The 16,373-nt window shown below is 48.8% G+C and overlaps 1 protein-coding gene across 11 annotated transcripts in view; it reads right to left on the reverse strand.

Annotated features, from left to right (window-relative positions):
• Positions 1-252: 252 nt before the first annotated feature.
• MSI2 (musashi RNA binding protein 2) overlaps positions 253-16,373 on the reverse strand; it is a 199,630-nt gene continuing 183,509 nt past the window's right edge. For 4 of the 11 annotated variants that reach the window (XM_066333581.1, XM_066333575.1, XM_066333574.1 and 1 more), the window contains 3 exons: positions 4,868-5,076; positions 2,583-2,660; positions 253-428 (listed from right to left, as the gene is read on the reverse strand). In XM_066333581.1, coding sequence (XP_066189678.1) covers positions 2,619-2,660; positions 4,868-5,076 — 251 coding nt within the window. In that variant the 3' untranslated portion in view covers positions 253-428; positions 2,583-2,618. Of the gene's footprint in view, positions 429-2,582; positions 2,661-4,867; positions 5,077-16,373 lie in introns of those variants that run through there. The other 7 variants (XM_066333580.1, XM_066333577.1, XM_066333576.1 and 4 more) reach the window with 5 other exon arrangements.

The following is a 16,373-nucleotide window of genomic DNA, read 5'->3' on the forward strand; positions in this document are numbered from 1 at the left end:
GTTACACTATGGTTAGGCTCTGGCTACATACACAAAGAGTTCCGAGCTACGTGGCTACGAGACTATGTCAAAAAAGGCTACGAAAAGATGGGGCTTTGGAGAGGCTTAAAAACAGGGGTGAGGGGGGAACCCATCGAGAAAATAAAACCAACAAGAAATGGGTTTTATATATACATACTTTTAAAAGCTGTTGTTTTTATAGTACAGCAGATTCATGAGATGATGAGAGAGATTTTTGTTGTTGTTGTTGTCTTGTTTTTGTTTTTAAACAACCCAAGTCCTTCGAGTGCCACCTCCAGTTTGCGTCGGCGGTGATGATGATGATGGTGATGGTGATGATGATGTAGTGCTCAAAGTCTGATGAGATCACCCAACCGTGGGGCCCTTCAGAAACTTCGCCCTGTCTTGCCCGGACATCCAGAGAGACTCTGCTGGGGAGAAGGTGGACACGGACACGGGAGAGGAGGGACAGTTAATTGAGGTCGATTAGGATTTTTAACAAAATAAAAAACACCCCCAAAGTGTTTGCGAACACTCTGCAGCCGCAGCCTGCCCTGGTCCACCCCGAGGGAGGATGCAGAGGCACTGGCTGGAATGCTGAGGTGTTCCCAGGACAGTCCCCATGGCAGAGGGATTCCCTGCTCTTATTTCCAGCTCCATCCCAGCCAAGCCTGCACTGGGGGCTTCGCTGAGGGCTGGGCTGCTTTAGGAACACTCAAATGTGAGTTCATGTAAGGCCAGGGCAAACCCGGCTCCTCAGGCATCTGTTACACCGTGAATTCACACAGCTTTGGTAAAATGAGCTTTCTCTGAAGTACCTGGAAGGTGACAAGTTTTACCTGGGCACACTGAGGCAGCCAGGATTTATTTGGAGCTTCAGCCTCCAACGCTCCGTCCCTGCCAGCGCTTAAAGCTGAGATATATAACGTATAAAAGAGATATAAATATTTAGGGCTCTGCAGGCAGCCGCTCCCTGGTCGGTTTGGGATGACCTCCAACACCCATCCCCAAACAGGTGAGCTCGGGGTGAGGTCCCAGCAGCATCCTGCAGGGATGTGGGGACTGATCCCTGCCCCGAGAACCTGCTGCTCAGCCAAATCCTGCCCCGGGGATGCCAGGACCAGCCGCTGCCCGGAGCGCTTCAAACTCAGCCTTCCTCCAGGAATTAATAATAAGGCTCATTTCCTCCTCTCAAAATCCATTTTAATTAGTAATGAGCAACATTAAAAGCACTTTGTTTTGAAGTCGTTAATGGTTTGAGCCCCGACGCTGGCCAGTAAGTGATGGGCTGTGCTAAGTGAGGAGTGATTAGAGCCCATCAATCTGGCGGCGCTGCCGTCACCAAGCGTTATTAGCCTGAGTGATGATGTTCTGCTCGGGCTCCAGCTGGCCTCGGGTCCCACCTCACTATTCCAAAGGCTGACGGCCCAGCAAACGTGAGGGATCCTGACAAATTGATCGGCCGGCAGACACCGCGAGGTGCAAGTAATAGCTGGGATTAAGCAACAGTGCTTATGGCACTTTTTTTTTTTTTTTTTTTTTTTTTTTTCTTTTCCCATAAAAACGCTCCTTGGTGGAGCAAAATCAATCGACAGAACAATTTCAGGTAATCTTGGGGGTGTGTGTGGAGATGGAGAGTAAATAGAAACCCCCTTTATCCACTGGTGTTTAGGTATAAATCTATTTTTATGTAGTTTAAAGTATCCGAAGGTTTTCCACAGTTCCCAGCCCCTTGACTAACTTTAATTCTAATTTCATAGACTGATTTTTTGAAGGTAAATGATGTGACATTGCTCATGGAGTGGTGGGCAAGAGGCAGGGAAATAAAATCTGTCACATCCATTCCACGTGCCTGTCCGGGCTCGGAGCTCTGGAGGCAAACCCATGCCATTTAATTGGGATAACTTCTGCTTCTCAGTGCATTTTCTAATCTATTCCATTCCGAGTGTTAAGAATATTTGTTTGCAAAGATGAATATGCCAAAGGCCAAATAATAATAAAAAAATAAAAATTAAACATTTAATTAACTCGAGCTTAGTTCAAAGGGTAGGAAACTGGCAGCGATCCAGGGCTGTGGTGCTCAGGTAATGCCTTTAATTTAATTTGCTCAGGTTTAATTTTTTTTTTTTAATCTTGATAATTGCTCTATGGTTACAAGTTACAATGTTATCTTTTAGCTGTAATATTTGGTACAGCACTTAATTAAGAATGATGGTTTCTCAGTAATAAAGCAGTGGGGCTCAGCTATTTTTAGACCAGTGCTCTGGGAGCAGATCTCTGATCCCCTTGGGATTCTGGCTGCTGGCACTGGGGGTGATTCCCCACAGCTTTCTGGGTTTTCTGCCTCTTCAAATAACTGCAGGAAGCATCAAGAAGGTGAAAAAGTGACTTTTGGGAGGTTTAGCTTTGGATCTGTCTTCCAGTTTCCTGCCCGCGAGGTTGATTTGAGTAACACAAATCACAGAAAGGAATGATTAAAGGCCAAGGAAAGACGAAATGAAGATAAAAAAATTGTTCACTTAAAGTAAATATAGGGGAGATGGTAGTTCAGCACAAAGTACAAATGGGATATACTGTAATACCTCCAAGTGAGATGGCAACCAACCATGTGTAACGTTTCAATGGTATCCATTTGTAAAAGCCGTTGCAATCAAAGGTCCCTAAAATTGTACAATTGTTAAGTTCATCAGTCTCTATACATGGGAACAGCTGATTATTAATTTTGCCAAGAAATTATCAAAGGACTTGAAAGACTGTGTTGCCAGCATGAATAGGGATTTCCAAGAGCTGTTCAGGTCACCAGGTGTGCTCAGCTCTATGGTCACCTTTCCAAGACCATCATCTTCTCATTCCCCCAGGTGCAAAAAATAAGCTTTAGGGTTCTCCCTTTTTTTTTTTTTTTTAATTTTTAAACCAGGGTTAGTAAATGGAGAGTGTTAAATAAATATATATGTAATAAAAGCTATGGGATTCTTTGCAGTTATTGGGGGAATTAAGAGGCTGCCAATCAGCAAGTCAATTATAAAATAGTTCTTTGGGAAGTGTTAGTGCAGACAAATATGAATACCCAGGCCTGGACCTGGCGTCCTGTCACTTGAAAAATCAAGATGTTGCTGAGACTAAAGTGCCCAAGTTTTCAAGCACAAACAACGGGTTTTTAGGTGAAAAATGGAAATAAGAGGTGTTGTAAGTGGTGAGAGGTGGCAGTCTGAACTGATGTAGCTCCTTGCAGAGCAGTAATATTCCACGTTTGTGCTAGAATTGATCCACAGGGATTGTCACGTCCATGGTGTGACCACGGGAGGGGCAGGCCCAGGATGGGAACTGAGCCCACGGGCACAAACCGAGGTGCAAGGTTTATTTGTCTTTTTTGGCAATAAAAATAACAGTTTCGGGAACTTTGTCTGCACTACACTCCTGCTCCCCCCATCCAATTCTGTCAGGGAGTGAAGTTCTCCTCTCAGTCTGAGGGACCTTTGGGGGGAGTCCTCATGGTGCAGGAGCTAAAACAACTCCTGCCTGTACCCCAAAAAGGGCAGGAGCCCCCATGTCAGTCCGTGCTGGGGGTGCCAGCGGGGCAGGGGCCAGCCCCATTCATGCTCACACACAGGTGACACAGCCACGTGCAGCTTTGTTAAGCCAATCTGTGCCCTCATTAGTGCCACAGCAGACCCCAGTCACCCCGCAGCCAGCGCGGCCCCTCGCTCAGAACCTGCACCTCTCTTGGTCACAGTGACCCCAAAGGTCACCCAACAGGTGAAGGGGAGCAGGACATGTCCTGTCCCCCACTGCTGGGCGTCCCACCAGCCAAATTAATGAGCTAATTTTTCTGGTTTAGTGGGAGCAGGGACTGTTTGTCTTCCTGCCAAAGGGTGCATCAACCAGGAGGGGTAGTTGGGCTGACGTAAAGCCCATATGGAGAAGCAGGGATTTAAATGCCGTATTTATTAAATACTGCCCTTTGAGACAAGCAGAGTCTGGCTCCAAAGGAGTGTGTGTGCACCAAGAGATGCTCAGGTTGGGTATTAGGAAAATCTCTTTGGTGTAAGAGTGATTAACCACTGGAATGGGCTAGCCCAGGGTGGTGGCGGTGTCACCATCCCTGGAAACGTGGCAATTTGTGACACGGCCTGGTTCACAAGGCAGTGACCACCCAAAGGTTGGATTCAGGAGGCTTTTTCCAACCTCAAGCTGGAATATCCTGATAATTAGCTGTGGGGGAGTTTCTCCGAGATCGGGGACATGATTTATATTCGGAGTGAGGTTTGAGCAATTCCAGCCTGAGCCCTTTGGCCTGTGGAGCCTGTGAGGCCTGTGGGGCCTGTGAGGCCTGTGAGGCCTATGGGGCCTGTGGGGCCTGTGAGGCCTATGGGGCCTGTGAGGCCTGTGAGGCCTATGGGGCCTGTGAGGCCTGTGAGGCCTATGGGGCCTGTGGGGCCTGTGGGGCCTATGGGGCCTGTAGGCCTCTGTGGCGAGGAAGAAATTCTCACTTGTGGCGCAGGAGAAATTCACTTTGAGGTGTCTCGGGGAATTACGGGGTTTGATCTGTAGAACTGTAGCCTTAAGACCTTAGCCACCTCAAGGCAAGGACTCTTGACATATTTTGTGTGACGTCTAACTATGTCACCAACGTATAAAAATCACTGCGGCAAACAATAAAGCGAGAACGACACGATAACCGCACAAGTTAAACGCGTCGACCTCTCACTATTAAAGCACCCTTCTCCTACAATTATCAATTCCTCCACACGGGCAGGTTCTGACGGCGAGAAGCCGCGCTCACCGCGGGCCCACCGCCCCTGTGAACCCCCGGACCCCCTCCCACAGCCCCTCAGCCGGGAGCCCGTGGGCAGCCCGCGGTACTTACAGCGATGCCGTGGCCGAAGCCGGAGCCCGGCTGAGGGCTGGCGGCACTTATGTAGTTCCCCACGCCGGAGTCCTGGCTGGCCGTGCCGTAGAGATCCGCCACGGGCCCGGGGCTGTTGGCCCCGGGGAATCCTCCGGGCCGCGCTGGGTTGGAGCCTGCCGGGGAAGCGGGTGCGCCAAAATTCGGTTGAGCACTGTAGCTATTCAAGACTGGTGTGCAGAGAATAAAGCTGGGTATGAGGCCAGACGCCGGGGCATGCACCGGTATTACCAAAAAAAAAAAAACCAAAAAAAAAAAAAAAAAACAAAAAAAAGCCAAACACCAGAATAAACAGCCTAGGCCCAAATTCTAACACTTATACCAAGGCCATGCGAGAGGAGAGCAAGTACTGGAGAAGAGTCAGCCCGGACTACTACGAAGCTTAGAGCTCCAAAAATATATATATGGATATATATAAAAAAAAAAAAAAAGAAAAAAAAAAAGAAAAAAATAAAATCAAAAAATAAAAGAACAATCATTCAACACACTACTGCAACCAGAGACTGGAGGTGCTCATTTTCACCAAATTATCACAAAATATAATAGGTATTTTTCAACATCTGACTTGATGCTCATGCAGTAGTAACAAGTTCTCTAGGTCTGGGCACGCCGAGACAGCATTCACATCCCATGCAAACTACAAAGGAACTAGTTTGAGACTACACATTGTGGTAATATTGATATTAAATTATTGACAGCAAATAACTTGAATCACGTTTATCATCATCTAGGAAAATCGTTTTTTTTGGATCCATTCGATACTTTGGGAAAAAACCTGCCCTTTTAGATCAGTAAGCTGTAGAAATAGTTCAATAGTTGATTTTTTTTTTCTTTAAATGATATGGAATGGAACAGTTCGGATTTTTCTCTTTTAAATATGACCAAGGAGAGTATTGTTTTATTTATTTTTTTTTTCCTTTTGATTTGGAGAGCGAAGACCTACCTTCGTCTCCAAAACCATGCTGGGGACATCAACCAAAATTAAACAAATAAATAAAGATCAAAAGCAAAAAAAGAATTCCAGAGGGTGGATGACAACTCACCTCCTAATGTGGAAGTAAAAGAAAATTTAATTTTTTTCCTCCCTTAATTTTTTTTTTTTGAGAAAGAAAAACAATGTAAATAAGAATGATACTGAAGAAGAAATTTAGATATTAAAGCATGTTAGATGATCAGGCTTCTGGCATCTCTCACAGCTGCTCTTGGATGTAGAATTTATGAGGAAGAAGTTTCAATGCGAAAGAAAAGTTCAGCGGATTGGGAGGAGCAGGATGGAGATGGCTGCAGGAAGCTGGAGCTACACCTGGGTGGTCCCTGCAAGCACCTGGGGGCACAGGGAGCCTGGGCTGCCCACACCCACCGTGTCCCCACCGTGTCCCCACAGTGTCCCCATCATGGGCAGCGCCACAACACGATGGCCCAACAGCACAGCCTGCCCCAGAGCCCCTCACCTCCATCTCCACCCTCCCAAGGCCTTCTCCTCTGGCTGCCAACTTCCCATAAGCTTCATTAAACACCAGAATTACGAAGTCTGGTGGCTTGGAGTGACCTCTTCCTATGGGTCAGAGCTGCATGGACTGACCACAGGGTTCTCCTGTGCCTGGAGCCAGCCCCCTGCTCTCACCAAAGTGCTGTGGTGGGCACAGCCTGCACCTCTCCTGCCCTGGCCCCTTCCCCTGCACTGCCCACCCAAAGGCTCCCCAGTTTTCAAACGAATGAACTGGTCAAGAGAAGTCAGCTGGTGGCTCTGTGGTGACAGGGAAGTCATTTCTGGACAATAAATGATTCACCACAGCTCTGAACTGGTAGCAGGGGAGGGTAAGTAGGACATCTAAGCTAGCAAGTTAAAAGAAATAAGGCATGAGAGAGTAAACAGATTTTGGACTTCGCTGGCAAACAAAGAGCCTTTTTTTATTATTAAAGATTAAATGTCAAGATAACATTTGGCCTTCTCGCTTGTGAAGAAAAATATCCAGCTGAGATGTTCCAAAGCCCTTTATTACTAGAAGCCAGCACTTTTTCTCCCCTTTTCTTCCCCTTGGTTCAATAAAATGGATGTGTATTTTCCTGCCAAGTCACACAGAAAACCCAGTTGGCTGCTCCGAGCGACAGCGGGACACGGCACGGCCAGGAGCATCCTGTTAGTAAAATACTCCTGCAAATCCCACAGCAGCACCAGAAACCTCCAGAACAACCAGCTGAGGAAGCAGAGAGACTCTCTGTGCCCCCACACCCCACCTCGGTGACCCTCATTTGCATCTCTTAAGACTGGAAAAAAGGCTTTCACACCTGCAGAAGAGCTGGCAGTGGGTTATTCAGGTAGGTAATGAAAAGGTAATTTTTCATCTACCGACCAACACTCCGACACTGCCCAGAGGAGGGAAAACGGGCATGCCAAAGGCTGCTCCAGCGCCTGGGGAGTGCTGTGTGGAGGCTGGGATGCCCTGGCACCTCTCCATGTGGTGTCTGAAAAACTCCACAGAAAAAGCCGGAAGCTTTTCCAGAGCCAACACTTCGTTCCAGACCCTATAAATGAAACAGAAAGCTCCCACAATTCTGAGCTCAGCAGCCTCAGAAAGCTGTATTTTAATGATTTGCTCAGCCATGGTTAGTTGCTAAGTATTTGTCTTCCTCCAGGAGCTCAGGTGAGCTCACCTGGAGCCAGGGGCACCTTTACCATCAAAGGGACCCTGAACAACCTCACCAACACACAAATCCTGTGTGTTCTGGCAAGAACTACCTCGAAACAAGTCTGTTTTACACAAACCTGGAGTACCCTGAGACTAAAAGGAAGAAGAAAAAACATGTCTGCAATCCTCTAGACTCCAGATACTGCATCACTAAGAAAAGTTAATACTTTTTGGAAACCTGTGTCCTTATGAGGAAATTCCTCATATTGGAGGTTGTCAGAAGTTGTCCAAGCCTGCTGTGAGCTGTGGGAATGCCAGAGTGCTGACATTAATTCCTTGCAGGCTGGAAGGAATTGGAGACTTTCCCCATGGCAAGAACAGGAATTGGGGGCAGATGTTTGGAAGCTTGTTGCTGAAAAACTGTCAGGGGATTGTGCTCTCCATGGAGGAGAGGGAACCACTGACTGTGACCTGGTGCCAGGACCAGGAGCAAAGCCTGCTCCCAGCAGAGGCTTGGGCTGAGCCAGCCACGAATCCCCTGGCTCTGGATCCATCAGACTGATTCAGCATTGACTGAGGGTTGGCAGGGCCACCTTCTCCCCCTTCCAAGAACTGCCAGCACTCAGGAAGTGCTGAGCCCATTCCAGGTCCCATTTCCCAACCAACTGCACAGGAAACCACCCTGCAGCAGGCAACTTCAAAACTCAGACACTGTGCCTGAGCACCTCCAGCTCAAAGGCTTCCTCTATGCAAAATTCACAATCCCGAGCGTCCCCAGGAAGCCCTGTGATAGATCAAGGTCAGGAGAGAGGTGGAAAAGATTAGATGTGCCTCTAAGTCAGAGCCAACCACCTTTTATCTTCAGCCCCAGTGATCCTCCCTCCTCTGGGCTACAGAAGCTCCTTCCTGTGCTGATGGAGATCAAGGGCCAGCAGCCAGGAGCTCTGGCAGTGATGGAACAGGGCAGGTTAATGTCTTGCTCGCTTCACTAAGAATTTCCTGTGGTTTTTCTAACAGAAAAGACTCTGAGCCTGTGAATTTTGATCAGCAGGTGAACGTTTGCCTGCAGGCCAGAGGGACAGGTTTGGGGAGACTCAGGCTTACTCTGCTCAGTGTCACAGTGGCTTGGGGAGCACTGAAAAAGCAATGAGGGAAAGTGAGAAGGGACACAGAATGATATAAAAAATGTGGGTTCATAAAGCAGCCCCAGCAGGCCTTTTTTAATGCCAATATTGGTGCTGGTGGAGCTGGGAGCTGCTGTGCAGGGCTGGCACAGCAAGAGCTGGACCTCTTCAAGCAGGGAGGCTTTATTACCAACCCATCCTTCAGCAAAGAGCCTTTATCCCCATTTAACATGCATGTGAGATGCTTCTCCACGTTGAGCCAAGTGATTGATGTCAAGGAGCCAAGAGCTGGAACCCAGAGCAGCCTGGCAGCCCAGGCTGAGGGAGGGGCAGGAGGGCAAGGATGTGCATCCAGAGCCTCCTCCTGCAAACTGCCACGCTCACACAGACCCTGCTCACACCTTAATCCGTGTTCGACAAGAAAGGTCACTGCTGAAAGATAAACTCTCCCTGGATGAACTCTTGAGAAATTTCTAAGTCAGGATTCCTGCTGACATTTGCCTTACGAGCAGCGTTACGCTAACGAGGACCCGAACGCCGCTGGGCCTGGGCAAAGCACCACAGGCTGGAATCCCACCCAAATACACTCAGTTCAGCCATGAATGATGAAGGGAAAGAGGGAGGGAAAAGGAGAAGAAACGTGAGGATTTTGACATCACTGTCTTACAAGAGGAGCTCACACGGTACTGGGATGACAGTCAGGCCCTTAGGGACTAGTAAGTGAGACCTGATGACAAAAAACCCACTTAGACACCACTGAAATATACTGTATTTCAAAGGAAACAAAGCAGGGGTAATCTGGACAGAGGACTAAGACAGACCCTGCATGGGAATCACTGTCCCCTGCACACAGCCCACCTGGAGCCTTGGTGACACCTCTCCCTCTCCTACAGCACCAAACCCCAAAAACTTAAAATATCTTTGCAGGGAACTCATAACAAATGTGAGTATTTGAAAATAATAAAAAAAAAATCCAGGTGAGGAACAGTGCAGAATGTGTGTTCTGCCTCCCCTGCCACAGTGCCCAGGTGAGGAAATCCTCCCGAGGGAAAGAAACCACCACAATCCACTGGATTTCCTCTTTGGGCAGAGGCAGGATTTTCCTTGTCCCTGGGTGGCCATGCATGGGGGTGAGCAGCTCTGCAGGGACAGGGGAGCTTGGCAGTGTGGGGTTAAAGTACAGAGTCACTGATTTTACAAGTCTTTCCCAACATAACTGATTCTGTGATTCTCATCCGAAATTAATTTTTCATCTGCTGTCAAACATATCCTACAACCAGAGCTGGTCATCTTCAGCCCTTTTCTCCTTCAAGACCCTCCTTGTTCCTGCCCTCCCACTGCCCTCAGGCTGGATTCCTGTACAAACAGGTTTCTTCACAACTTGTTGATCCAGCACTCTAATTTCTGGATGACTCTCTCATCTGCCATAAACAGCCACGCACAATTTGGCAGGCATTTCTACCATCAATGTTTATGATAATAACTAAACGTGCTTGAAAGCAGCAGGAAATTTTCAATATAACTATCATTAAGACAAAATGCTTTAAATCAAAGCCATTACCCACCACCAAGACTCAAAGCTCACAAGATTAGTCTGTTTTTCTATCTTTATGAAAAATTCATAGAACATGCTGCAAACATCATCTTCCAGCTCGAAGGAGTAAATGATATAATAACACTGAGTGCTGACACAGGGATGGGAGCAGGCAGGGCACAGGGGCACTGGGCAGGGCACTGAGCACCCAGCTGGCACAGGGGACTGCCCCACAGCCTGGTGGCATTTGATTTCTAAGCCAGGTTGGAGCAGCCTGGTGTAGTGGAAAGTGTCCCTGCCCCGACATGGGGTGGGACTAGATAGTCTTTGAGGTCCCTCCCAACCCAACCCGCTCCAGGATTCTATGAATTTATGAATTTGAGTCACTTGGATCCATTTAGTGCTGGATTTTAAGAGAAGACTGTCACAGGAGGAGCATCACCTGCTCCCAAACATTCCAGCCTCTGCAACCACCCAAGCACAACTGCTGCAGAGGACACAGAGCAAAACCACAGTGAGTGGTGTGGGGACAATCCCACCTTCCTTGGGGACCCCGAGTGTCCCAGAGCGTGGCACTAATGGCCACACTGTCACACGCACGACTAACAGAGCAGCACCCACTGTGTGACGCTGATACTTTAAATAACCAGCACAACTTCAGCATGCAAATCTTACATCATTAGTGCTCAGAGCCTTATAAATATAATTAGCAGCACTGCACCCATGTTACAGATCGCCTGGCTGAAGCTAATTCTCTGTGCAGTCAGGGCTGAAGTTAATGGGAGTTTGTACCTTGCTTTTCAGAGCTGCTAACAACCAGAATGTCATTTACCCAGGACTGGATGTACAAATTAATGCCAGTCTGAAATAAGACATCGGTGCTCCTGGTTCTCAGTGGCTCATTCAGGCTGCAGGAGTGCACTGGCACAGCACTGAGAAATAAAAGCTCATATTCAGGCTCTTTTTTTTTCTACAGCAATCACCTCACAGAGCTCCAAACCCCTTCATTTGTGGTCAGGTTGTGCCACTGGCAGCATCGTTTCCTCGTGTCTGAGCTTTTACAGAGCGTGGTTTCTGTCGGAGGCAGCGTGTGGCACACCCCGAACTCGGATCAATGCTCCAGCTCACAAACGTCTCCGAAATAATGAGCTGGAAACACGCAGATATTCTGGAGAATAACAAGGTACAAACAGCTCCCAACTCGCTGGAAGAGAAAGTGGGAGACAAACCAGAAAAACAAATAACGCCGGCGTCACGATGAGAGCTGCCATGTTGTACATCTCTCACGGGGACCCGCATCCCTCTGCTCCTGCTCTTCCCAAGCAGACTTGAAAAGGAAACACTCTCTCTAAGAACCCCGTGGCAGATGTGGCTCCTCCGCAAGTGTGAAGAGCTACAGATGACAGCTGGCTCAGTCCTGACTGGAGAATCAAAGGCGGGTGCTGTGCCTCCCCTGTCACCCCGACACGCTCCGTAATGGGGAGCAGCCAGGCTGCCCCAGGTTATCCCTCCCCTGCAGCTACACTGGCCCTGCAGGGAAAAAGGGAAATACAACAACTTGTCGGGCTCATCAGCAAAATAAGTGGTGATGAGGCTGAGGCACACCGAGATCTGCCCTAACAAGGTACTATTTGTACGTTATTTTCCAGCTGCAGTCACACTTTCAAAGGTTGCTCTGCCTCTGCAGCCCCTTCGGAAACGGCTTCACACATCAAAATATCGCAGGGTAATGACAGCAAGCAGTGGGTGGTGAGCTGGCTCTGCTCGGCAATTACAGCTGGAAGTGAGTGGGAACCAGGAGGGAGGGCTGAGAGCTGCCCACCTTCCTGGAGCTGGGCACAACGGGGTGATAATGGCACCTGGGAGCCTGGGACGACTGCTCGTGCTGCAGCCTCAGTGTCCTCCTGCCACGCTGCTCCTGCAGCCGCAGCACGACACAAACCAACTGCTGGACTACCTGAGATGAGCCAGGAGCAGGAGCCACAAGGGCAGCTTCCACAAGCTTAGGCAAGATCAAAATTCACCTGGTGCAGGTGTTTTACAAACCCACTGCTGCATGTGAGCCCCTGCTCGTGCTAAGCACTGCACGTAACACATCCCAGGCATCCTCCACATCTGGAAGCAGCTGATGTGCACAAGATTTGCACAAGACAAGACACAAAACTCAGCACATTCAAGCCCAGCCGTTCTAATTCCTGCAGTTATGCAGCAGGACAAATAACTGCACTTTGCAGCTCCGCTGTAATTTTTTTTTTTTTTGCCAACGATCAATATTTATTGCCTAATCCCATTTTCCATAGCGTGTGTCAGCGGTGTCACCCGCGCGGGGCCGAGCGCGACACGGGGGCCACACAAAGCTTCGCTTGTAGGAGCTGCAGCCAGGGAGCCAGCTCTTGTCACAGCCTTACAAAAGGATTTCCTCTCGAGCGGCTCATCTTTAATCATAATAAAAGCACAGAAGTTTAATCCATTTTTGATGTAAGCGCTAATAGCTTTGTGTCCTTGAAGTTCAAAGTGGTCTTCGTGCATGTCGCTAATTAGCCGAGCAAGCAGCCATTCAGCTTCCTCTCATGTTTCTAATTAGATCCTTAACAACAAACAAATGTCGACCTTACAAAGGCTCTGCTACGATTCCCTCCATTAGTTAAACAGTTTGGGAGGGACGTGGCTCTGTGCACCCACAGCCCCCCCAGCAGACATTCAGGGTTCTGGGCTGAGGTATTTGCCCTTTGGAGAGGTCCTGCATTCCTGGCGGTGTTTTCCAGGGGTGCTGAGCACCCCAGGGATGCTGCAGGGAGCAGGTGACTGCTCAGCAGCCCCTGCCCCGGCTCTGTGCTGCTCCACTGTCCCTCCCTGCAGGCACGGGACATTCACCAGCTCTGCTGGAACTCACAAACCAAAGGGGCAGATAAATGCTGTCTTATTAAGTCATTTTCCTAACTGGTTCCTGCCAATTTAACTGGTTTTACAGTTAATTTAAAATATGATGTGATTATTGTTTACATACGTCACAGAATCACAGAATGCTTTGGATGGGACCTTAAAGCACATCCACTCCCATTCCTTGCCATGGGCAGGGAAACTTCCCACTGTCCCAGGCTGCTCCAAGCCCTGTCCAGCCTGGCCTTGGGCACTGCCAGGGATCCAGGGGCAGCCCCAGCTTCTCTGGGCACCCTGTGCCAGGGCCTGCCCACACTCACAGGGAAGAATTTCTTCCCAATATCCAGACTAAGTGCACTGTCATCTTTTAACTTCACACCAAATGCTTGGGACTGTTCCTCACACTTTTTCGTCGATCTGCGTCTGTAACACGCCGTGCTGGAGTCATTTCAGCAGCACCACGCTTGTCCTTGCCTGTGCTCAGGTTTTTGGGCAAGTTTCTTGCTCCAGGCCTGGCCCTGATCCAAGGGGGATGAACGAGGAGCTGTCTGCAGCAGGAACTGCTGGGTTCCTCCCGGAGCCCTCGGCGGGCTGCGGGCGCTCGCTGTGTCACAGGCGCTGACCCCAGCGCTGTTCCTGCTGTCTGTGCCTGCACATGGAGCTTTAACACTTATTACCACCCATCCAACTGGCAAATAAGAGCTAAAGCTCAGATGCTGGGATATCACAGAGCCCTCTGTGACCATTTTTCCATTTAAAAGGAAGGAAGAGCTGAGACAGGTGATGCCGGTGCCTTCACCTCACGCCAAGGAGCATGAAAGCTGCTGTTAATTTTACCATGGGAAACCACATCTGCATTAATTGTTTACCACAGCCCGGACAGGTCTTTTATTAATATTAATGAGTAAGAGGGAACAAAAGGCCCCTTTATTTTTAGCCTACTCTAATTGCGTAGTAATTACTCATCTACAAAACAAATGAGCCGAACTCCATTGCCATAGCAACAGCAACTCCGGCCTCCCACTGTACCACATTAACTGGCTATCACTCCTGTAATTTGAAATTGAAGCCTTTTGTACAATAACAGACAATACAGGAGGAAAATTAAACCAAAAACGGGTCTTTGTTTTGCTGCATAATTCAAGTCATAGTAGCGGGAGGGCCTTGCCTGGGGGGCACATTCCTGCTGCTGCTGGACCCCACGGGCTGGGGGGATGCTCAGGAGCACAGGGGGCTTACCCAGGTAACAGAAGAGGCATCCAGCCTGCAAACCCCCAGTCCTGTGCAGCCATCCCCTCCTGCAGGAGGGTCTGCACCAGGCAAGCTGCTGCTCAGCACACGGTGCCTGGGGGACAGCTGGTGGCACCAGCCACGCTGTTGGCAGCTGGCACCCCAATGCTTCGTCAGGGCACAGAGCTCTGGCCTCTTTTAACCATCAGGAAATGCTCACAAAAGCCCTAGCTGTGTGAGTTTATTATTTTTAAACAGCTCAGGTTTATATACCTGCAGATCCATTTTGCATTCTCTGGCAACTCCAAACCCACCGTGCTTCTCGAGCTCACTCGGAGCCAGATGCACACCAACATCTGCTGCAAGGAAAAACTACTCTGCTCCTCTGGCAGCTTTCTATTTCAGAAAGAAGAGAGGGAGAAAAAACATCACTGTAATTATGTATTTACTTTTAAAGCATTTGGGGAGAGAATCAGCATGAAAATACTGACAGTAGTGTGTCAGTCCAATGTACACTGCCTCACAGTCAGCAGTTGTTCCACTAATGGGTAACAGCCTGCAACTGCTGCTGGAGAGGCAAACTACCCTCAGCTCTGGCAGTATTTTACCTGTTTAGGGATTAAAATGCACGAGACATCAGCCTGTGCTCAAAGATCTCATGCGCTGGAGAGCACATGCTGAGACCCCACTTCAAACTCTGCAACAACTTGTCTGCATCTTGAGGGGAGCAAAGTCTAATCAGAGCCACCAACAGTTCTGTCCCCCCGCTTCTGCTGGGAGAAAGGGAATAAAACATGGATAATGGCTCTGGCAGGGCTTTGGAGGGTACCAAAGTTGTTCCAAGCTCCTGCTATGTGCCTTCCTCTGTCCATGGCTGCTCCAAGTCCCTGGACACTTTCAGGGATGGGGCAGCCACAGCTTCTCTTGGCAACCTATGCCTCACCACCCTCACAGAGAAGAATTTCCTCCTAAATTAAAGAGCTCTGGATGAGCATTCTGAGGAGCATTTTCCCGTGGAAAATAATTCTCCCAGTGGAAAAGACTATTAAAAGTTACCCGCTAAATTCGCTACAGATTAACTTCAACTCCACTTCAGAGGTGGTCACTAATTGCGCTGGAGATGATTTATCAAGCGCACAAGATTTTCTATTACAAAATTATTGATTAAAGCTGATGTATTTTAACCTCAATAGACTTCAGCCCAGCGTCCTGTCAAACACTGGCTGCTGTGGCCAAGGTCGAGCAGCAGCAGCACCAAACTGTTTCATATCTACTGAATTTTCTCCCTGGCACTGCAGGAAGCAGCTCAGTCCCTCATGGATCAAAAAAGATCCAAAAGTGGAATCCTACAGTAAAACGAGACACAGGGTTTCTTCTGCCTGGAGCCTGCTCTGAGAAGGACCTGTGGGATTCCCATCCTGGAGCAGCACACCACTTCTGAGCCAAAGAGAAAAGATGCCCCTTTCATTATTATTTTTAAAATTTGGAGTAGCAGACAGACAAGTAACTGTAGGGCTCCCAGTGTTGTCACTAACAAGGCCAAAACCACCCCTGGGAACGTGGAGTGGCTCCTGCAGAGCCCATTCACCATCCGGGGCTGCTCCTGGCTGATGGAATTCCTCTTCAAACCAGGAGGATTTTCCTTGCTCCCACCCCTCCCCAAAGCCCCCGCAGTGTGGGGTCCCTGCCTGGCCACCCTCTGTGCTCCCCAGCACACGCTGCCTCTGCCAGGGAGATAAGCAAAGGATAAAATCCAATGCAGCCGTTAATTTCCCAATGCATCACCCGCCAGGCTCTGTCACGTAATTACTGGCGGTTCCAGTGGAGTGAGAAATTCCAGCCCTTGCTGCTCCCAAGTGGTCCACTTGTTAGGTTCTGGCTTTTGAGATTACATAGCCTGCATTAAACTTTATGTACTTTTATAGAGGAGAATAAAAAAGGGAGAGCAATTCCACCAGAGCCACCGTGCCACAAGGGAGTCCTCCCAGCGGGCCACAGAAATCCCAAATTGGTTCATGGCTGGATCTTTTAAATGCTCCTCCTGACAGCTCCATGAGCCCGTGGCAGCT

Source organism: Sylvia atricapilla, chromosome 20 (assembly GCF_009819655.1).
Source record: "Sylvia atricapilla isolate bSylAtr1 chromosome 20, bSylAtr1.pri, whole genome shotgun sequence".
NCBI classification, from domain to species: Eukaryota; Metazoa; Chordata; class Aves; order Passeriformes; family Sylviidae; genus Sylvia; species Sylvia atricapilla.